We start from the raw sequence: 22925 nt of genomic DNA, 5'->3' as shown, positions 1-22925 counted from the left end.
TCTTTCTGTTTAATCATTGATAGCTGAAAATCTGACCAGTGATGAGCTGAGCCATTTTCACTACCCACAGCAGAGCTCTTTTGTCTTAAACAGAACAGTCAACATACTAGACAGTGATCCAGCAGGTAACACATGTACTCTCTATGACACCTGAAGAAGCAATTACGTTTTCACTGGCTAGCTTAAGTCTCATCTGGAAGAATGGTACCGTCAGGTTAAGGATGAGGTGTTCAGGGTTCATGTGTTGCGGTGGACTCCTGGTGACAGAGGTGTTGAGAAAGGTTGCCTTTGAAGTCAAGGAACAGCCGGTGGCCTTGGCTCTTTTGATACCTGTGGAGAGGTAGGTTCAGCTGAAGAGCTGTAGCCATCAAAAGCTTTCAGTGGACAGTTGTGGCAGGATGAGAGGAGACAGACACAGTGAATATGGTGTCAGGTCTCAAATGGCAGCTTGTCATCCCAAGGGCCAGCTCAGAGTGAGGGGCATGGTGGCCTGGCAACCTGAGTCCCTGGCTGCAGCATCTGGGTGGTGGCATGGGATTCCCTCCCTGCTCACTTCATGGACCTACAAGGATACAATTTGCATACCCAGTGAAGAGACCAATCTCCTGTGGTTATCAAAATGTGTTCAGAGAGAACAAGCACAGTCCTTTTGGAAAGTTTTAGTCATACTGATTTTACAGTCCTACTCCTGGAGAGTCACTTTTCTTTAGAGCACACCTATCCATTGTCCAGTTTAGCTTCAACCCTAATCTAAAACACCTGAAAAATCTAACAAGAGTCTTCAGGATTACCTGAAAGTTACAGGCCAGTGTGTTTGATTAGGTTTGGAGCTAATCTCTGCAGGACAACTTTCCCCAACACTCCCTGCTTAAAGGTTTCTAGTAATCCTAAAGTTCTAGAGTGACTTTGTAAGAAAGTAGCCCTCCAGGAGCAGGATTGGACATCCATGATATAAGGAGAAGCAGTCGTTCTGTCACACATTGCATCTTTGCAGGACTTTGTTTGCTACCTCTGGACATACTTGAATAACCGGGGTGGCCTGTTTCCCAGCACTAAAGCAAAGCACAGAGTGATGGTGCTAAATGGCAATTATCGTTTAGATTCCTGTCAGTAAATCTCACAAAATTCCTGTGGATGCACTCTCTGTGCTTGTTCTCAAGAAGTGGAGACAATTCAGACACTGAAGGAATGACTGTGGTTGGCAGCTGAGAATCTCTGGTTAGTGGCTTGTCTTCTCTGGCCATTGGAAAGATCGCTGTGTGTTTGTGCTATTGTGGCTGTTCCTATATTTAGCAAGTGTGTTCCCTACACATTCATGTGATTAGTAAGCAAGATTCCTCAGTCCGAGGGAGGTTTGCGAAAGTGAATCTGACTCTGCGCGCTACAGTCGCATAATGCTGCAACTCCACTAAATACTTTTGTGTAGACAGAGGGCATCCATCAAAGGGCTGAAGAACAAAAGTGGTGAAAAGTCCAGGCAATGCGTTCCTCCCTCTCTTTGCTTGAACAATAAGCCTGAATTGCAGACTGATTTGCATTAGTAGTAGGGTTACATCAAGCACTGAGAATAAACTGTGTAGACTGTGTGTTTATGGATATTGAAGAAGAGAAGCAGTTTCAAAAATGAAATCTCTTTTATCTGTCTCAATGGGGGAACAAAAGAAAATCCTTAGGTTTTGGTTTGTTCTCGTCAGGGGAACAGATGCAGACCTGGACACTAGCAGATGTCCAACAACCATGTGTTACACAATTACTTAACAAACGGGTGTTACGTTTCTGTCCGGGAGTAGACCCGCACTCTCTCCTTGTAAAGATGTCAGGCATTCATATTGACAACGATTTAGTCTGGAGGTCACCTAGTCGTTGTACTTGCTGCTTGACTTCTGTAATCAATTGTATCCGGAAGTGGATCACCCCAGGTGGACCTCCCATTGGGAGTTGCCATCTTTCATTGAAAACACACAACTTTGTGGGTGCAAAACATGAAGGACCCTTTAGGATTTATTTGAAAATTGCAGTGGCATTAACAGTTCAGTATAATGTATGATTCATGTGAAACATACCCAGTTTTAATTCTTTTTGGCTATTTCATGAATTTAAATTGTATTTGTCGCCACACAAATCTTTTCTGTTGTATTATATGTACCCTCATTTAAGCTTTGGTGAGTTATGGGTCTGTTTAAAACTAGTTTAGCACAGAACTCTGTCATCTGTTTCATGCAGTTTATTTTCAGAATGAAATGTCGGTCAGTCTGCACTCAAGTGTGAGATTATACAGCTTAATCTTGCACATTATTTCTTCATCTTGTGATAAGTGTAAGTCCCTTCAATGAAATTTGTGTTGAAGTAACATCCTCTTTGTCTTTCAGTGCCGCCATCTGGCTATCACTAAATGTTCTCCACGGGCTCAGTACAGAGCTGGCCACAACCACTCTGTGGCCTGAGTCTGTCGGTTTACAAGACTGTGTTCTCAGAAGCAAATCATGCATCTGTTAAAAATGTGTAGATGCAAGTTTTTTATTGCTCAGGAAGTGCTGTGTATTGAAGTCACGTTTCCTACTTGTTCTGTGCTAGCAAAAAAACTGTGAGCTGTGTTTTGGGATTTCCTGTGGATGGGCATAGCTGGTCTAACAGAGAATCTACAAAAACGTAGTATCCACCAAAAATCCACCAGTTGGATATAATTGCATGCGAGTTTTGGGAGATTTATGCTTAAATTCAAAATTACCTTAAAGATCTGTAGTCTGAGAATGTTTTGACTGGTAATGATGCCACTAGGGTAATCTTTGTTAAATTAGTTACCAGGATTTGAGTAATATAATGGTTAAAAACCTTTTAATTTGTGGTCTACGATAACACAAGTTTTACCAATGTGCACTTGACGTTGCTGGGTATTTGGTGCTGTCCCATCATGCTGCAGTGACCTCACTCTTGATGAAGGGGTCTGCCCCATCTAAAGGCAAAGTGGGAGAAAAAGGGGGTATTTAATGTGTCATCTGTGTAAATTAGGAGAACAATTCTAGCAACTTCTTCTCTAGCTTTCTGTGAAATGATGTCCCTTAGAAATCCACTGCCAATCATTAAAAAAAACATTAAAAGTGATAGATCATCCAAAAATGAAAATCCTGCCATCATTAACTCAATTTACTGTTATATTGTTCCAAATCTATTTGACAATATTTCTATGAATGTTTCACCTGATTATTTTATTGATTTTTTTGTAATCAAGTTCAAAGGGGTTAAAACAACATTGAGATCCCAACTTTTCAAATGTCTTCATTTGTGTTATAAAGAAGAAAGTCATACATGTTTGGAACAATGTATCTGCTCTAGTACTATTGGTTAAAAAATAGCATTAACCTATTCTGTCCTGTGGTCCATTTAAAAGATCTAAAATTGTTTAACCCAGAAAGTACACAGAATCATGACACAAATATATTTCAGCTGATTTCCTTTTAAATTACTACCTGCAACAACCTTTTTGGCTTCGTTATCTTGAGTACAATTCTGTGGCTTATTGCAGAATCATTAAATTTGAGGTGGATGGGAAGAAGGATTGCCACACTTTTGGATGTGATAAAACCTATTGATGACACAGTCTTGTCTTCAGCGCTAGGGCAGTGGCAATCTTAAGTGCTTGAGTGATATTCCTGGGTAATGCTCTTTCATGTAAAAGACCTTAATTGCCTGAAGAGATCTGGGAAAAATGCATTTTGAAGAATCACAACTCCCTAGCGTCTCAGTTTTGGTTTCTGGGAAATGCGAGTCTTTACTTGGTATAGCATGAGTGCTCATCAAAGGCTTTTTAAGGTTCATTTGCACTTTGTTTCTATGGATGGAAAGTTAACACATCACTGCAAGGCCCATTAGATGCGGTGGAGCAGAGGCCTCTCAACCGGCTAATGTTTGTTCATATCAGGAAATCCCCATGTGGCTTTTTTTAACAGCTTTATCTTTCTTTTTCCCCTCTTTCTCTTTTGTTGTGTCTTATGCTTCACGAACCATTGCACTTTATTGTGTAGTGCTGTACTTTTTATTCTTTTTTGTGTGTGTGCTTGACCTGCCTTTATTAGATAAATACCAACATCAGAAAACTGTGAACATGCGAATGTGGTATTTAATTATTAAAATATATATTTTTTTAAATCTCAGGGGTACTTCAAATAATTAAATTATGTGAAAGACGATCAGATGACAAAAAAGTTTGTGAATATGTGAATTTATGCATTTTAATGTGTTTGAAAGACAAAAGCCTTCCAAAGACATAGAAATATATGGTTAAATAACCTACAGAATGATAATTCAAGTAAAAATGTATGTGTTCATCAGTATAGTTAATGCAATGTTGAGACACTTCTTAAACCTAAAATGGTCAGTGGTCAAATGCTGTTTAGCCACCTGACTGATCTATGTGTGATTGTCCACAAAACTGGAAGACTTTCTGAATGTATATAAGCAGTAGGCTATTTTATAAAGGAAAGTTTAAAAGATGATATTTTGTAAATATGTTATCATGTAATCCATAAAGTAACTGTAGTCTTATTACAAGTTTTTTTTTTTTTTTAATGTTATTTAATCTAATTACAAATACTTAATTTTTGGAATCTGGTTACATAATCCAGATTACATGTAATCCGTTACTACTCAGCACTTGAGACAATTTATTTAATGGATCGATTGCCATGTGCCATATTCAACTGAAATAATAGGCCTATCATGATTTTTAGAGGTAGTTTGATTGTTTATACCTAGCATGCATTATCCCATATGCTTTTATGTTATTGTCAGAAACAATAGGAGCAGGTTTGCTTGTATTGGTGACACAGTGTGTAACAGGATCCACGCCACTCCACTACAGTCTACAGTTACCTTATCTGGTACAACTGTGACGCTTCTTTTTGCAAACCTTTTTATGCATGTTGTATTTGATGAAATAAAATGTTCAGTGCATGCCTACACAAAAGAAAGTAGATATGGAAATTACATTATCTAATCATGTCTATCTCCATGCACGCTCATACCAGGAACACTCTTCTTTCTGAAATGGTTGTGGCACCATTTTACCAGGAACCGTATTGATGAAATCAGCATCACACTTGCTACACTCTTGATTGCCAATGTACTCTCTTTTATGTAGTAACAGACACCATCTCCCCTTATGGATTGTGTGTCTTAATTCTCTAATATGAAGCTCATTTTGCATCCAAGAGGCCGGGTGCTTTCAAATGTCACAAAAGATTCTCAATCTATCCTCTCCGGTCTCCGCAGACACTTTAGTTAAGCAGGTCCCCCTTGCCCCATACTCAAGCTGCCCCTTGAGAGGTGTAACAGAGACGGCAGATGAGAGGAGAGATTGTCATTGAATACAGGTGCACTCCTGCACATTGTGCCAGGCTATGTCTGGTGCAAGCTAACACCCTGTTGTCTTCGAGGTTCGCTCGTGACCGACCGATGCATCAAATCAGCATCAAATGGGGGCATTGCTCAGAGAGTACCTAGAGAAAAGAGCCAGCACAGCTTTTCAGACTGCTATAGACCTACTGAAACTTTAATGATACACTGCTCTCATTCTCTTTTGAAGACTGCACTACATAATGTGTTGGTGGTTTTGCATGGGTGAGGTGATAATACGCTCATACATAAAGCCTTCCACTGCTGTCTTGTCTCTCAGTAGAATTAACAGACAGTAAGGTGCTCCAACACTGCTGCTGTGCTATTCCCGAGTGCCGTGATACGAATGGAAAGAGCAAATCAAGTGCACAGGTGGCTGGTTGCTGGGCTACATGTTCAGGTGAATTTGCCACTGTGACCTACCAAAGCTCTTGTAGAAAAAAAAGAGTATTTTTCTCTGTAGTGATCTCCACACAGAGCACGAGTTTTGATAAAAATGATGATATGCAACAATGTGTGAAATTATTCTTGCACTCTGGTGGTTGCATAAACGACTGGTGCTACTACTGTTCCTGCTCGACGACACAGTCTGCCCTGATGCATTTTGACTGTTTTTATATGATGTTAAAGGTCAGGTAAATCAGAAAACAACTGAAATGTGATTTTTTTTTTTTTGAAAATATATGTTTAACTAGTTGAAAAGAAAAATGGCATGTTCAATTTTTTAGAGTGAAGAAAACAATCAGCTATAGGCACCGATCAAAAGATCTCTGGGGAAAACTTCTGGACAAGCACAAGTCAGGAGATGGATACAAAAAAAATTCAAAGGCTTTATCAATGCCTAGAAGCACAGTGAAGTTTGTTATTAAGAAGTGGGAGGTGTTTGGTACAACACAGACTCTCCCTGGATCAGGACGTCGCTCCAAACTGGATGAAAGAGCCAAGAGGAAACTGGTCAGAGAGGTGACCAAGAGGCCTACAGCAACTCTGAAGCAGTTACAGGAATTTATGACAAAGAGTGCTCATTGTGTGCATGTGACAACAATATCACAAATTCTTCACAAATGTGGTTTGTATGGGAGGGTTGCAAGAAAAAAGCCACTCCTTAAGAAAGGTCACATGCAGTCACAACTGAGCTTTGCCGAAACGCACCTTGAAGATTTCTGAAACTTTTTTTTCAGCGCTCTTTAATGAATAGAAACAAAATAAATAGAACAAAATTAATTTATTTGAAATAGTAACATTATGAATATCTTTACGGCCAATCAATTTAATGCTTCCTAAATAAAAGTATTAATTTCTTTCTTTCTTTCAAAAAAAAAAAAAACTTACTTTTGATATGAAACAAAGTCTCATCTTTAAAATTATATCCTTTTTTATTAGGAAATGTAAGCAATAAATGCTGTTTTGGCACTATTGATGTGGCGCGACAGATCTCTGTAAACCTCAGTTCAAGCGGCAGTGTGGAGCGCGAGTGAGAGCGATCATCCCTTCCTGATTACTACTAGTTTTAACGCAAAATAAACATGAATGAAAATCTCATGCCACGTGTAGTCGCTCAATCAGTGTTTCAACCTGGGAAAAGATGGCAATAAAACAGCTTGTAAACAAGACGTTATGTAGCATTTCATTTACCTCAGGCAAGTCATCAGTGTCCACAGCTTGTTAGTGCGCTATAAATTAAGTGCAGAGAAGAGCATTTTGCGAAATGAAGACTTTATACTCATTATATTTTACTTTACCTGTTAGTGATGTCTTAATTATTTAATGTTTAAATATGTTATGAAACGAGTTATGAGAGGCACTGTGTAAATGAATATATTTCAACAACAATTATTTTGGTTATCAGAATTTAAATGAGTTTTTGTTTTGTGAGGTTTTTGATGCGGTGAGGTCACCGTATGGGAACACCTTCGGTGTGACGAATGTCTGAAGCCCTATACCATCTCGCCAATCCTATTGGCCAAATAGCGCTTGGCACCGCCCTACGCATGCGTACGCATCGTATACCCGGGCGCCGCGCGCTATTTCGCTCAGATTTCATGAACTGAAGAGAAGAACGCTATCAGGTATGGAACGGCCGGGACCGCAGCATCTCGTTCCCTATTCAGGGAACTGTGGTTACATACGTAACCGAGATGTTCCCTTTCATAGGTCACTTCGATGCTGCGGTGACGTCACCGTATGGGAACCCTATACCATAACGCCTGACGTACCTGATAGCTGGGATCCAAGGAAGCATCTGCTCAAGCGGAGAGAACCCGGGAGCCAGGAGCCGTCCTTACATCCAGACTGTAAAACTTTATAAAAGTGCTCGGTGAGGACCATCCTGCCGCAGCACAGATATCAGCCATAGAAGATCCACTGAGGGCCGCCTGAGAGGAAGCGACTGCTCTAGTGGAATGAGCTTTGACTCCTAGAGGCGAGGCGAGACCGCGCGCCTCATAGGCTAAAGATATTGCCTCCACCAACCAATGGGACATGCGTTGCTTTGTGACAGCATGGCCTCTATTCTTATGTCCAAAACAGACAAACAGCTGGTCGGACTCACGCCATGAGGATGATCGATCGACATAAGTCTTAAGCGCTCTGACAGGGCAAAGACTTAGATCTTCTGATCCTATCCCAGCAGGGGGTAAAGCCTCCAGGACCGTCTGCTGAAAATGAAAGGGGTTCGAAGCGACTTTAGGGACATAATTAGGCCTCGGTCGCAGCAATACCTTCACAAAGCCTGGTGCAAAATCCATGCACGACGGCGAAACAGAAAGAGCCTGTAAATCCCCAACTCTCTTGAGGGAGGATAAGGCCATAAGAAGAACTGTCTTCAAGGTCAGGATTTTATCCGGTACGGTTTCCAAGGGCTCAAACGGATGTCCTGATAGACCTTGCAGTACAATAGATAAATCCCATGAGGGAACTCGCACAGGGCGGAAAGGCCTCAGCCGTCGCGCACCTTGTAAAAAAGCGAGAGACCAGCGGATGACGGCCCACTGAAGCACCATCCATATATACGTGGTTAGCTGAAATGGCTGCCACATAAACTTTCAAAGTTGCTGGCGTTACACCATCAGAGAAACGGTCTTGAAGGAACTCCAGTACTGAAGCCACTGGGCAGTAAACTGGGTCTATACTACGAAAACCACACCAGGTCGTAAACAGCTTCCATTTGAAAGCATATAAGCGTCTCGTAGATGCTGCTCTGGAATTCATAATAGTCTCGGAGGTTTCCGCAGAAAGACCGGGACATATTAACTCACTCCGCTCAGAGGCCACGCCCACAGTTTCCACAGATCTGGCCTCGGGTGCCAAATCATCCCTCGTGCTTGCGATAGTAAGTCCTGTCTGAGGGGAATCTCCCATGGAGAGCCCACTATTAGACTGACCAGTTCCGCAAACCACGGCTGTGTGGGCCACCACGGAGCCACCAGCAGCAGCTGCTCCACTCTGTCCAGCCGTATCCTGGACAACACCGCTGGAATTAAACGAATTGGAGGAAAAGCATACAAGCTGGTCCTGGGCCAATCGTGAGCTAACGCATCCAGGCCTAGGGGCGATGGAGGGCATAGGGAGAACCACAGCGGGCAATGCGTAGTCGTGCTCGACGCGAATAAGTCCACTCTCGCCTCTCCGAATATCTGCCATAAAAGGCTCACCGTCTGTGGGTGTAATCTCCATTCCCCCTGCTCCAGAGTCTGTCTGGATAGCAGATCCGCTCCGACGTTCAAACTTCCGGGGACATGAACTGCTTGGATCGATAGAAATCTGTTCCGAGACCAAAGAAGAATACTCCTCGCCAGCCTGCACAGGGGGCGAGAGCGTAACCCTCCTTGATGATTCAGGTATGACACAACCGCCATGTTGTCTGACCTGAGTAGTACATGACGGCCGGTCAGCAGATTTGAGAAATACTGGAGAGCTAGAAAAACTGCCAGTAGTTCCAACCTGTTTATGTGCCAACCGCGTTGTGTCGCTGTCCACACTCCATGAGCTGGGCGCCCTTGACAAACAGCTCCCCAACCGGTCAAAGACGCGTCCGTCGTGACAGTCTCTCGGGAAGCACAAATCCCCAGCCGAACTGCGGCTAGAAGGAACTCGGTTGACATCCACTGTTTTATTGACATAACACACCTCCGTGTCACCGAAATCGTACGATGCGGAAAACAACGGGGTGAAATGTTCTGACTTTTCGTCCACCACTGAAAAGGGCGCATGTGAAGTAAGCCCAGACGAATTACAGGGGATGCCGCTGCCATCAGACCTAACAGCCTGAGACACAAGCTCACCGTCACTGTGCGGCCTACTTTGAAGTGACGCACGCATGACGTGAGAGACTGAACGCGCGGGAGAGATAGTCTGGCTGTCATCGCGCGAGAGTCCAAATCTATTCCCAGAAAGGTTATCCGTTGAGAGGGGATTAAAACACTCTTCTGGAAATTCGTGCATAAGCCCAGGCTTCTTAAATGATTCAGCACTAAATCTCGGTGAGAGAGTGCTTGAGTCTGTGATTGAGCTAGCACCAGCCAATCGTCCAAGTAATTCAACACACGAACGCCCTGGAGCCGCAACGGGGCCAGAGCTGCATCCATGCATTTTTGAAAAAGTTCGGGGAGCCAGGGCTAAGCCGAACGGAAGAACACGGTATTGATACGCTTTGCCCTCTAAAGCGAATCTGAGGAACTTCCTGTGTCTCTTGATGATCTGAATATGAAAATATGCATCCTTCAGATCGATCGTGACAAACCAAGTGTTTGGTTGAATCTGAGACAAAATGGACTTTACCGTTAACATCCTGAATTTGCTCGTCCTGAGTGCAAGATTCAAACGGCGTAGATCCAATATGGGTCGCAAACCGCCCCCTTTTTTTTGGTACAACAAAATAGCGGCTGTAAAAACCTGACTCCATCTGAGAGGGGTGTACTTCTTCTATAGCCCCTTTCTTCAGCAGAGCTGTCATTTCTTGCCGCAGCACCGCGACTTCCTCTGGTTTCACAACCGTGGGAAGAATTCCGCGGAAAGGAGGCGGGCCTTTTCGAAACTGAATGGTGTATCCGAGACGAATCGTGCGTAACACCCATTGCGAAATGCCGGGCAAGCGTTCCCACGCGGCCCGAAATAGCGTCAGTGGTTTCAAGGTTTCCGCCTTTTTCAGCGTTTTCATACGCGTTAACATGCCCGAATACGGAAAGCTCGCGGCGTCCGTAAGCCGGGGGAAGCGCGTGCGTCAAATCCGCTGCATCTCGTTGTGTATAATCCTGAAGCGTGTCCACGGCAGGAATTAATCCAACAAGATGAACATCGGGCTCTGCCGCTAGCGAAAAAAGCGGCGGCTGTATGAGCCGTCATAAACGGGCCGTCTTTGCCAGACCCTTGTAGCGTTCCTCGGATTCTGAAGGCTGAATCGCGCAGAGTGTCTGAGGAAACGCCTGACATGGTTACTCGATCCAATGCTGCTCGAAGTGCCTTTTGCGGCGAGACAGTCAATGTTAGAGCGTGGGGACTGCAGTGAGAGGGTTGGATGCGCGAAAACGGTCCAATAGCGCTCTCTAGCGGAGGGCACAGTCCCTGGCAAGCAGCGAGAATATCAGGAGCTGCTATTAGGAGCCCGAGAGCGAGAGGCATTAGCCGTCGAACTCAGGTCTAATCTTTTCCGCTGTCGCTGGCGAGCTGGTGGAAAAGCCTTAGGACCCCAGTCCTTACGAGGGGGCGCCATAGGCGAAGGCTCTTCCCGTGAGGCAGCCCGTTGGTGGTTTGAAGAGGTTGAACGAGACCGCCGCGGGCGCCTGCCGCCGTTCAGTCTCTCTGGGTCTGCGTGGAATCAGCTGGCGGAAAGCGGCTGATTGCTGTTTCGCTGCCCTAAATTTATCCACCACCGACGTAACTGCCTCTCCAAACAAACCGTCCTTAGAAATGGGCGCGTCCATGAGAAAAGATTTATCCTTTTCTTTGATATCGGTGAGATTCAGCCAAAGGTGGCGCTCGACCGTAATCAAACCAGCCATGGAACGGCCCACTGCCCGAGCAGTATGTTTGGTAGCGCGTAGCGCCAAATCCGTTGCCCGACGCAGCTCTTTCACAGCCTCGGGTGTGATGCCCTCCCCCTCGTCGAGATCCTTTAAAAGCTCCGCTTGGTAGGCCTGGAGGACCGCCATAGAGTGGAGCGATGTGGCCGCCTGGCCAGCAGCCATGTAGGATTTCCCGACGAGGCTAGATGTGACTCGACACGCCTTCGAAGGAAGGAGGGGGGCGAGACTTCCATGCCGTGGCCGAATTAGGCGCCAGATGTTCGGCGAGAGTCTCCTCAACCGGAGGCATCGCTGTATAGCCACGGTTCGCCATATCTGAAATGGTGGCGAAATCCGCAGCCGCAGCGTTCGTGATGCGCGCCGAGTAGGGCTGCTTCCAGGACCTCGAAACCTCCTGGTGGAGGTCCGGGAAAAAAAGGCAGGGGCCTACGGGGCTGCGCGGGGAGCACGACTAGTCAAAAAAAACGGTCGTCCAGCTTAGATGAAGGTTGGGCCTCGGCCTTCTCAACCTCCCAGTCCAGTCCCAGCTTACCCACCGCACGAGAGACCACATCCAACAGCTCGCTGTAGGAGGGAGAGACGCGCTTCTCCTGTCCGCTAGGAGGGAGAGGGCTGTCCGTATCTGCCACGAAGTCCTCAGACTCCGAAGCCGCGGTGGATAAGACGTCGTCGTCGAACTGCCCACAACCGAAGGAGATAGCATCGTATGCCTCCGGGGTGGGCTGTAAACCCCCGTCCGAGAACACAACGGGTTAGACGAAGGTGGCATCCTGCACTCGGGTAGGGGAGAGCGAGCGATGTGGAGAAAACTCCAGCGCCGCGCTGTCGTCGTAAGTGAGGTCGCACATGTCTCCCCAAGCCATCGCCTCGTGCGGTGCCTCGGCAGCCGCAGAAGCGACACGGCGGGGGTTAGACGCGGGGGCGACCTTGGAAAACACTTCTACCCTCGAGCGCAGTACTTTAAGTCGCAGGCCATCACAGTGGGGACAAGAGGAAAGGCCACTAAGCGCAGACTGCGCGTGATGTAATCCCAAACAGACTACGCACCTTTCGTGAGTGTCTCCCTTAGTGATGAACCTGGTACACGGTTCCTTGCACTTTCGAAAGCTCATCGCGTCCGCGAAGAGGAGTTAACACTGCTCGAGAAAACCGCTATGAACGCGAGATGATTCCAGGGCACAGATGATTCTCTTTCCTGAAGGAAATGAAATCTGAGCGAAATAGCGCGCGGCGCCCGGGTATACGATGCGTACGCATGCGTAGGGCGGCGGTGCCAAGCGCTATTTGGCCAATAGGATTGGCGAGATGGTATAGGGCTTCAGACATTCGTCACACCGAGGGTGTTCCCATACGGTGACGTCACCGCAGCATCGAAGTGACCTATGAAAGGGAACTGAATTTTATGCAATTTACATGTTTGCATACTTTTTTTTTTTTCATGTTGAGTGTTGCTTTTTATATTTAAAAAATAAATAGTAATTAAATTTAAGTTTAGGCTCTGTTGTTAACTATAACCTTTTAGTAGGCCTAATGTAAAAGGGCTCACTATAGTTTAGAGCATAAGCAGATTTAGATTTTTATCCCTAAGAAAATTGTAATTATAACCAAGTTTAAAGAAAGAGCAATTTGTTCAGTAAACCAGTTTAATTAAAAAAAATAGTTTTCCCCCCTGCTGTACCGAGCCGTGACATCAAAACCGAGGTACGTACCGAACCATCATGTTTGTGTACCATTACACCCCTAATATCTATATATTCAAACAAGGCAAGTACCTCGATTGTTTCCACTTCATGCAGTTTGTAGTAAATGAAGTGAATTAACTTAAACACCAAACCTCCTATGGAACCAACTCTTTTACCTAAATGAACCTTTTTGTTTCTGAGCAATCTTCATAGCTTTCAGTCAGTGAAAACGGCCTCCTCTTTATGAGCACAGTTGCAGCTGTGGTTGTCTCCGAGGTGTTTGAACATGTATCTATAGAGGCAGGTGTGTGGTGGTTTCTGTTAACCTGTGGACCGCAGTGTTTCGCTGCTCCATGATGTCACATGGGACTCTGGCTGCAGCCCCCAAGTGTGTTCCAGCCAGGGTTGCCATAGTGGCGGAAAAGACGCCCCTGTGAGAAAGAGTCCAGACTCCCTTGCCATGATAACCAGTGTCTATTTATAGACAGCACTGTTTATTGCAGTGGGAGCGTTACGGCAACAAAGGGAAGGCGCTTCTGAAACATCTTTGTCCTGTGGGCATTGTACGTTAATGGCTTTATATTTTTAACCCAATGTCAGTCTAGTGATGGTAAGAAAATTACAGATTGATGCACTGGCTGGTACTTGCACTGAAAAAGAGAGTGTGGTGTGTTTGTGTACAGTGATTGTTTACACTGTATTCGGTTGTTGTACTGACACCACACACACATACAACACACAATTTCATCGCCCACCGTTTAAAATGAAGTCACACATGGGGATTTCCTTTGCTCTGTTCTCACTTTGCATTCTGTGTGCAACACTTGCTTGCAGACACGAAGGTTTAGAGAAAAATGCTTCTGCTGAATTATCAACATGCTCATCCCTCATTGGTGTACTGATTTCAAACTTCTGTGGCATCTGACTAGGGACTTTGAAACAGCACTTTTTCTCTGAAGTGCTCTGAAATATATGCCATGAAATTTGATTTTTTTTTTCGCCTTATTCGTGTCTGATGTCATCCTGTTTTTTCTCAAATGATCTTAATCTACAAAGAGCTTCATGCTAAATTAATAAGAGGTTAATTTCTCTTCTTTAGAAGGTATAACATCTAATTGGAGGAAAAAATGGTGTTAATTTAAAATGCAAACAGATGACAGTGAGTTGTCTCTTAAAGCTGTTGTTACACCAGCCTAATAAGTCTGTGTATGTGTGTGATCGCCATCTACAGGTGAAGCTGGTGAAGTACATTAGTAAACAGTTAGAGTGGAAGCAGAGTGTTCCAGAGAGTGACAGACCGCTGGCGCTGGACTCATACCCACAACTCACAGACTGGCTCTACACCATCAACCTCCGGCCAGAGCTCATAGAGGTACCAATATGTGTTTGTACGGAATGTATTTTTTTTCTTAGTCCCTTTATTGACTTGAGGAATTATAAAGTTGACCCTATTTCCCTTCTTCATGACCTTTATTCAGTTAATGGGCCATTTTTGGGTATTAGATTTTTTTTATTATTATTATTTTCTATTTTACTGTATTTTATTTTCCTCTTTATTTTATATTCACTCATTACAAATGTAGCATAAATATAAATAAAAAACACATGCATACATAAATAAATGACATGAAAAATTAACATGTAAAATATTATTATAAGGCCCTTCTGTATTCTTATTGCTTAAATAAGGACATTTAAAGGAACATTTAAAGCATGAAAGTACAGTTCGATCACTTCTTCATATTAAAAACAGGCTTCTTAAACTGTAGCTTCTACTTAATGAATGTCTGTTTAAAAAATGAATGTTATTGGAGGATTTGGACAGGAGTGGGAAGATGTTTTGCTTGCTTGCTGCTGTGAGTCTCTGTGGTGTTTCAGTCCTCTGTGGATTCACACACCTGATCCTACTCCAAAGCTCAGAATGTGCAGCATCAGCCACTGTGTCGAAAACTTTCCCGTTAGTCTATTTTTAGACTCCTAAAGCAGTCTGTCTTTCTCGCTTTCTCTGCCCACCACCCCATACTGTCATATACACAAAGCTGACCAGAACAGCACGGCATTCATGACTGCCTGGCAAATGCACAGACTTGTTTGTCCTCATTAGACACGGAAACAGACAGCACAGGGAAATAAACAACGCATGCAAGACTGAGAAACAAAACTAGACACAGAAACAATTTACCCCAGTGGGGACAGGAGGGGTCACTTTGTGGCATGCCTCTGATTGGCTGACTGCATCACTTCGGTTACTGCAGTAGGACAGCATGAAGTTTGTGTGTTTTTTATTATGTCTCCTCCAGTTTTCCTCTCTCTCTGTTGTCCCAAAATACTTGCCTTGTCATTGTATATTCACAAAAGACCATCTCTGTCTGTCTGCGTCAGCCTGTGGCCTGGTTTTGCTTCAGGACCCAGATTTTTCATTTGATATTAGTGATGACCCAATGCATTACCAAAATTGTACAAATGTAAAACAAAAATGTCTTTAAAAGCAAATTAAAATGTTGATATTAATTATTTAAAAAGTTGAATTTAAAAAGTTAATGAAAAATAAAATAATTAACGATATAAAGCATATTGTGGTCATCGTGTAGTCTGGATAATATTTTTTTTTACTTTGTCTATTTTTTACTGTTACGTATGTGTTGTAGGTTGATGTATGATAACCCTAATTATTTTACATGTTTTATTTTTACTTATTTTATTTCTTACTTTCATTTCGCATTGTTTATACCTATAACATGAAACCCAATTTTGAGTCGTGACCCACCGCTTGACAATCCCTGCCCTAACTCAATAAGTTTAAATGTATCACACCAGTCTGCTATAGTGTGATTCACAGAGCAGGAATGCATGCATGTGGCAGGACACACACGTGGGCAGCCGGCCCCTCTTGGAGAGGACAGCAGGGATTCCAGTTGCCCCAGTGTATCACAGTATAATGGGATAGTGCTTTCTCAGAAAAAGCAAAGGAATGCTATTTCTCCTGTGGGCAGACAAGATGGGACTGGGGCCAGTGTGAATGTATTTGCATGATTAGACAGTTTAGGAAAGATATTTTGCATACGTGTGACTCGTGGTATCTGGTGCATCTACAGAACTACAAGGAGACACCTCTTCTTATTGCTACTGCTTTGTGTGTATTTGTTTACATTACAGTTACTAGAAATGGAGAACTTTCTAGGGTGACTGATGGTATCCATATCTGTTAATAAAAATACCCTTTATATCTGATCATCTTTAATCATTCTGATTTCAACCCATGTAGGTCACAACTGAAATGTCTGAACGTCATTGCATTACATAACAAGATATCAAACACAAGTAGCATCTGTAAGCTTTTTTTCTATTCTTTTTTTTTTTTTGCCAACTACTCTAAATGTGCTTTTTAGTGTTTGTATGAAGTCAGTTTTGCTTGAAAGTGTGTTGATGTTGTTATTAAACTAAAGCTAAAACAAACACTTTTAACTTAAATGAAGCTGAAATATATTAAAAATAGAAATATTACATAAAAAACTGTTTTACTATAAAAACAGAATTGTTTCCCTGGCAAATTATTAGAATAAATTAGTTTGGAGAAATTACTAACAGGAAATAAATAAAAGTTAAAACTGAACTAAAATACTACTGAAATAAAAATAAACTGAAATTAAACTAATAAGATTAAATTAAACTATAATTAAAACGAAAGCTGAAAATATAAAAATAAAAGCTAATTTAAAATATGAATGACAACTATAATAGTGTATAAATAATGCTAAAATAACACTGATCCACTATATGCATATCTGTTGTCTGTGAGAGTCAGTGAGTATAAACTGATGTCACAAGTTGATGTCTTTACACTTGAATTATTTTGTATATTGTGACTCATTCCTTGATGTTCCCAGCTGCAACAGTGATGGGGTTTCCCATTGCTCAATAAGAGTGAGAGTGCAGCAACAGCCATGACCCACCATTCAATTTTGTGTTGTTTTTTTCAGTTTGTTCCTGTTGCTGTATTTTGTAGTGCTGATGGATTATGAGTTGCTTATGGAGTGTTACAAGCTCTTGGTGCATGAAGAAGATCTGTAAAGTTGCAAAGACTAAAGTCTCAAATCCAAAGAGATATTCTTTATAAAAGTTAAGACTCTGCCACGCCCCCTAAAACGGCTCGTTCTAACACACCCCCACATATCTACGTCACTATGTGGAAATATTTGCGTAAAACCGCCCAAATGTTTACACAAAGAAAGAAGGCATGGTTTCAGTAACCGCAGTTAGTATTTAAGCAGCCATGTCAGGGAAGATGCTTTGTGTATCTAGGCGAAAGCAAAAGCACTTTATCTGGCCTTCCGAAAGCAGATGCATTTAGGAATCTTTAAAATTACTTACAACAGAACAGCAATGCATTTTATGGATGACCGTTTCGTGAACCAAGGAAAGGAGGTAATTCTGAGTTTGCTACGACAATCTGGTGCTTCTGAATCAGCTACTGTAAGTATGTTTTGTTATTAGTTTAAGTATTTGCTATTGACTGTTCAAATGCGGAGTTTTGCGCGTCGTGTGTGTGTGTGTGTGTGTGTGAGAGAGAGAGAGAGAGAGAGAGAGAGAGACAGGGTCACACAGTGGAGTCAGCTGTCTTAACCGTCTGTGGCTTGTGTAATGCAAACGCATATGAGCTTCATCACTGTGTCTGTCACGTGACTCTGTTCCCCTTTTGGGCTTGAACTGAGGGTAAAACTAAGGATGTTATTAACTGTCTTCTCATTTATTTTGAAAGATGAAGCTTGCGATTATGGAAAGGGGCGTTACATTTCCGACGAGTGCTTGCGCTCACGATAATGGAAAGGGTTTCCGATGGGTGGTTGAAATCAGAGCAGACTGCACTTGTCAGAAGGAGGGACTTTGTAGAAAACGATGCATTTGAGAGAGGCATAGAGGACCTACAATAATATACAGTATTTGAAAAATAATGTGTTTTTTGAACATGAACATGATCTTTAAATAAGCATCATCAACCAGGGTTTGGAGAATTTGAGTTTAGGCAGTCCACAACATGCCAACGTGTGTTATTATGGAAAGGGCCGTTACATTTCCGACGAGTGCTTGCGGGGTTCGGCCAATCACAATGCACTGGGTCAGATGGCCAATCAGAGCAGACTGCACTTGTCAGAAGGAGGGACTTTGTAGAAAACGATGCATTTGAGAGAGGCATAGAGGACCTACAATAATATACAGTATTTGAAAAATAATGTGTTTTTTGAACATGAACATGATCTTTAAATAAGCATCATCAACCAGGGTTTGGAGAATTTGAGTTTAGGCAGTCCACAACATGCCAACGTGTGTTATTGAGTAAGTCTAAAAAGCACAGGCAGGTGGTTGTGTGAGTCATATTTTTTTGTGGGTCACATCCTGTGGATCTACTGGGGGCCTTCCTTAAGGCAAAGATAAAGAGAAATAGATAGAAAGAAAAAGAGTCTGTGTCGAATGCAATCTCACCCAAACCTCTGTTTCCTGTGCTGTACCCCCTCTCTCGCACTCCTTTGTTCCTCTGATGTGGCCTCTCTTTTGGCCCTGGGATGAGCACTCATGCACAAAATGTATGGTGACAGGTCAAAGAAGGACTTAGGCCAGCCTAACCCTCATTAATCTCTGTCTCACAGTCACACAGTCAAAAGACATCCTGCTCCGTTAATAGCCTCATAAATGTCTTTTTGTAGAGCAGTGGAATTTGTGTGGTATCAGTAATGTCTGCTCAGTTAGCGGTTGTGGAGCTGACAATAAAGATGTACAAAATTGCATATTTTTAAAGTTGACTACTCAGTGCATCGGGGTGCCAGAAAGACTAGTTGCATAATTTGTATTAAGGAAACCCTGTATAATAAAGTTGGTTTCAAGTTCATCTGACCACTATCAGATTTTTTTCTTAGGGGCCTTTACACAAGAACAACAGATTGGATCAGAATTGAGTCTTGGATCAGAAAAGAGTCTTGTGAGACGTTTGATCTATTTTACTTCAATTTAGCATTTTAGGAGTGCAAAACTAAAGAATAAAAGTAAGAAAACATTGTTTAACTAGTTTATAGCATGGCAAGTCAGTTTTAAAGGTTTTGTTTTTTGGGCAAAAGTGTTGAAATTGTCAGAAAGAACACTTTTTCTCATTAAAAACAATTCATGGCAAGTTTAGTTGCAATTTTTAGATGAAAGTCGTTACTTTTACGAGATAAATTTGTGTTATTTATTTATTTATTTATTAAAATACACATTTGTCACACAAAAGTGACAAGTGATTAAAGGGATCAAAATACTCCGCCCCAAAATGAAAATTTTGTCATTAATCTCTTACCATCATGTCGTTCCATCGCCATTTTGGCAAATCTGAGCTGTACGCAGGCAGCGTACGCTCTTCTGTGTCAGCTGCGACGCAGGATGTGCTGTTTTCTTTCAAATCTGATGCTACGCTGATGTGGAGAGACACAGAGGAGAGGAATTGTTGAATAAAGTCATTATTTTTGTTTTATTCGCGTAAAAAAAGTATTGTCATCACTTCATAACGTTACGGTTGAATCACTGATGGCAGATGGACTATTCTGATGATGCTTTTTATACTTTTCTGGACCTTGACAGTGTATTTTACTTGGCAGTCTATGGGACAGTCACAAGCCTCCCTGTTTTCATCCATAATATCTTAAATTATGTTCCGAAGATGAACAAAGCTTTTACGGGTTTGAAACGACATGGGGGTAAGTGATTAATGACAAAATTTTCATTTTGGGGTGGAGTATCCCTTTAAGTTGTGCCACTGTGGCTGAAATAACCACTTTTTCTCATTGAAAAAATATAATAAAATTGAAAATGTATGGTGTTTAAGTGCTTTTTTTTCTCTAAATGAAAAAACTACTAATTTGACATTAACATGAAAGTTGTTAAGTTGTCATATTCATGCATTTGGCATCTGATTTGACAAATTGACCAATTTGACTTATCCTTTCAGAAGGGATGTTAAAGGAAACCAAATGCCTCTATTGGTGAACATGTGCTTTTAGGAGGAGTGTCAAGAGCTGTGGAGAGACCTCCCAGGCATGTAACAGGAAGCAAAGAGGGATAGAGGGGAGGGACAGTGGGGAAAGGGAGGAGTGATAGGACGAGTAGGAGGGGAAGTTTGGGTTGGAAGGGAGCAGCTCTCACAGCGTGACTGACTTGAGACTTTGAGGAGAGACTTCGGTTTGTTGTTTCTGGGATATGAGATTTAGTAAAGGACAACTTCAGTGGAGAATCTCTCATGGTATAGTAAGCTTAACTGCTTCATATTTTACAGTCTCATTTTAAGACTTTGTCAACTGTGTTTTGTTTTTGATGTTTGTCGGTTTCCTGCCTGTATGCAAGCCTCTGTGGTAATAGAAAGTCTGCAAACTGAATTACCAACGGCAGATGTTGTCTACTAACGCTGCTTGAACACATCAGGCTCATGTCAAGAGGCTTGCAGACTCACAACCTTGTGAGGAAATTCCTTGTTTTTCATTTGTTTGAGATGCTTATCAAGTTAAAATTCCACTGAAGCAGCTTGGTGATTTTGATCTATTTATTTCATTTGTAAGCACCCACTGTCACACTTTTTCTGTTTGATTATAGATTCATGTGAAGCTTTACTGACAGACCAGCAGAAACTGTCACTGATAACGACTTCTTGTGAACAATTGTTTGTTAGGGGAGTTCACCTGAGTGATTTTGATTGCGGTGGGTGGGAGTGTTTGTTTGGATGGAGGCTATCGTAATGCTGCGTATTGCTTTTATGTTCAGAGCATCGCTCCCTGTGTTACGTCAGCTCATAAACTCAGGTAGAAGGCATGTTCAGACATCACCTCGGTATCGGTATGTGTCATTTCACCTGCTCTCTGCCCCAGCTTGTCTGATTTAACACAGTAATTTGTGTACTTATTAACTTGGACATACACTTCGTATAGAGCAACCAGAGGTGCATTTTACACCCTCATTGTGCATTCTGTTATGTTTTCTAAATGACAGAAGAGAGAATAAACATTAATATGTCCATTAGATAAATATTTATTCATGTTACTGTATGTTTGTGTAGAGATTATGCTTATTGGTTTGATTTAGACTCGGCTTAAGTTCATATTGGTTTTGTGTTCTTCCAGCTTTAAGCTAAATGAGTGGATGACGTTGTAGTATTTTTTGAGAAGAAATCTGTGCTCTTAGTTCTGATCTCTGGCTCTTGTTCAAAAAGGAAGTCTCCATGAGGATGCTGGGAGATTTCCATTCCCCTCAGTGCCATGCATGTCATTTAGAAGGCTGTTTAATTTGTTTATGATATGGTGAATTACACACACCCACTTCATAAAAACACAATTACATGTGTAAATGGGGGTATACCCTGTTTTGTTTTGGTTTTCTTTTAAATAGCACATTTGGGTTTATTTTTTTTTATTATTATTTTTTTTTTACAAATCACTAATTATTACAGACAAACAAACTTACTTTTTTATGGTATCCTAATTTTAAAGTCAATATATGGTTCAATTTCAGAGATACTGGGATCTCAGTATGGCTTCATGAGTAAATTGTTAAATAAACAAAGCCAAAAAAAATAAAAATAATAATTGTGGGTCACTTTGCAAACACCTGATACTTTTTTCTTTTAAAGAGGAACAGCTGAATATTTATATGAATATTTATATATTCCAATGTAATTTTTTAGTATTGTTTATATACTATAATATTTATTAACATTTTGATGGGGTTTTTTTAATATTCTATCTTCTATTTTTTATTTATTTTCATTTTAGTTTCAGTTTTAGTAATTTTGACATTTATATATATATATATATATATATATATATATATATATATATATATATATATATATATATATATATATATATATATATATATAATTTTTTTTTTTTTTTTTTTTTTTTTTTTTTTTAGCTTTAATTCATTTCTATTTTTGCTGAATGTACATTTAGTACTTTAAACTTATTTAGTTCGGTTTTTAAATATTTATATTTTATTCTATTTCAGCTTTTTGGTATTACTGAAAATGTTTTTATTTTTATTTTATTAGTTTATAATTCGTTTTAGTTAACAATAACAACACTGATATAGTATATATTACAACCTTTAGTACTGGTTCTATAATTTGATTGATGACAGTGAATGGTGTGAAATAAAAGTGTGTGAATTTTGCATGGAGTAAAGAGTATTAGAGATTAATATTTGTCCTGAAATTCAGAGCGTCTGAGTTTTCTGTCAATCCAGGGTGACTCAGGGAAGGTCACTTTGGGAAATGGAAAACCTTCCACAACATACAGCTTTGTCCTTGAACTGTAGCATATTTTGCAGTGTGTGAAACACACACACACACACACATATCCCTGCTATCGGAAAACACAGCAGTAGTTGCACGATTCCACAGGGCCAGACACACAAACATTACTATTCACCTCATTGGTCCATTTTGTTAATGTTTAGCAGTGTTTGACTCAACCATCTGAAACCGCTTTGCATTGATGTGCACTATATAATCAAAACCCTGTATTGATGATTCTGATTCACCCCATTTTCTCTATTGATAGACTTTTTGTACCTCCCTTGATTCTTTAGACCAAAGGGCCTCGTGTCCTTTTATCTGTTCATTTACTATGGAGACTACACTGACCACAACTATAACTGTTGCTGGGCAGCTTCTCAGTCATCTGTGTGTGTGTGTGTTTTGGGTGAGAATTGAAATACGGCATGGAGACGCCAAAGAGTGCAGGAATGTTGTAGGGTGGATGAATGGAACAGAGATGGACAGATAGAGAAAGAAAACTGGTATCTGGACATTGGC

General features: G+C 41.6%; 1 protein-coding gene across 4 annotated transcripts in view; it reads left to right on the top strand.

The window, feature by feature from the left end:
- Nucleotides 1-22925, top strand: part of LOC109103100 (kinase suppressor of Ras 1-like) — a 40093-nt gene that overhangs the window by 2653 nt on the left and 14515 nt on the right. For 3 of the 4 annotated variants that reach the window (XM_042771353.1, XM_042771351.1, XM_042771350.1), the window contains exon 2: nt 14328-14468. In XM_042771353.1, the coding sequence (XP_042627287.1) occupies nt 14328-14468 (141 nt within the window). Of the gene's footprint in view, nt 1-14327; nt 14469-20222; nt 20364-22925 lie in introns of those variants that run through there. The other variant, XM_042771352.1, reaches the window with a different exon arrangement.

The sequence above is a fragment of the Cyprinus carpio genome, chromosome A15, assembly GCF_018340385.1.
Source record: "Cyprinus carpio isolate SPL01 chromosome A15, ASM1834038v1, whole genome shotgun sequence".
Lineage (NCBI taxonomy): Eukaryota > Metazoa > Chordata > Actinopteri > Cypriniformes > Cyprinidae > Cyprinus > Cyprinus carpio.
This window is presented reverse-complemented; position numbering and strand designations above follow the sequence as displayed.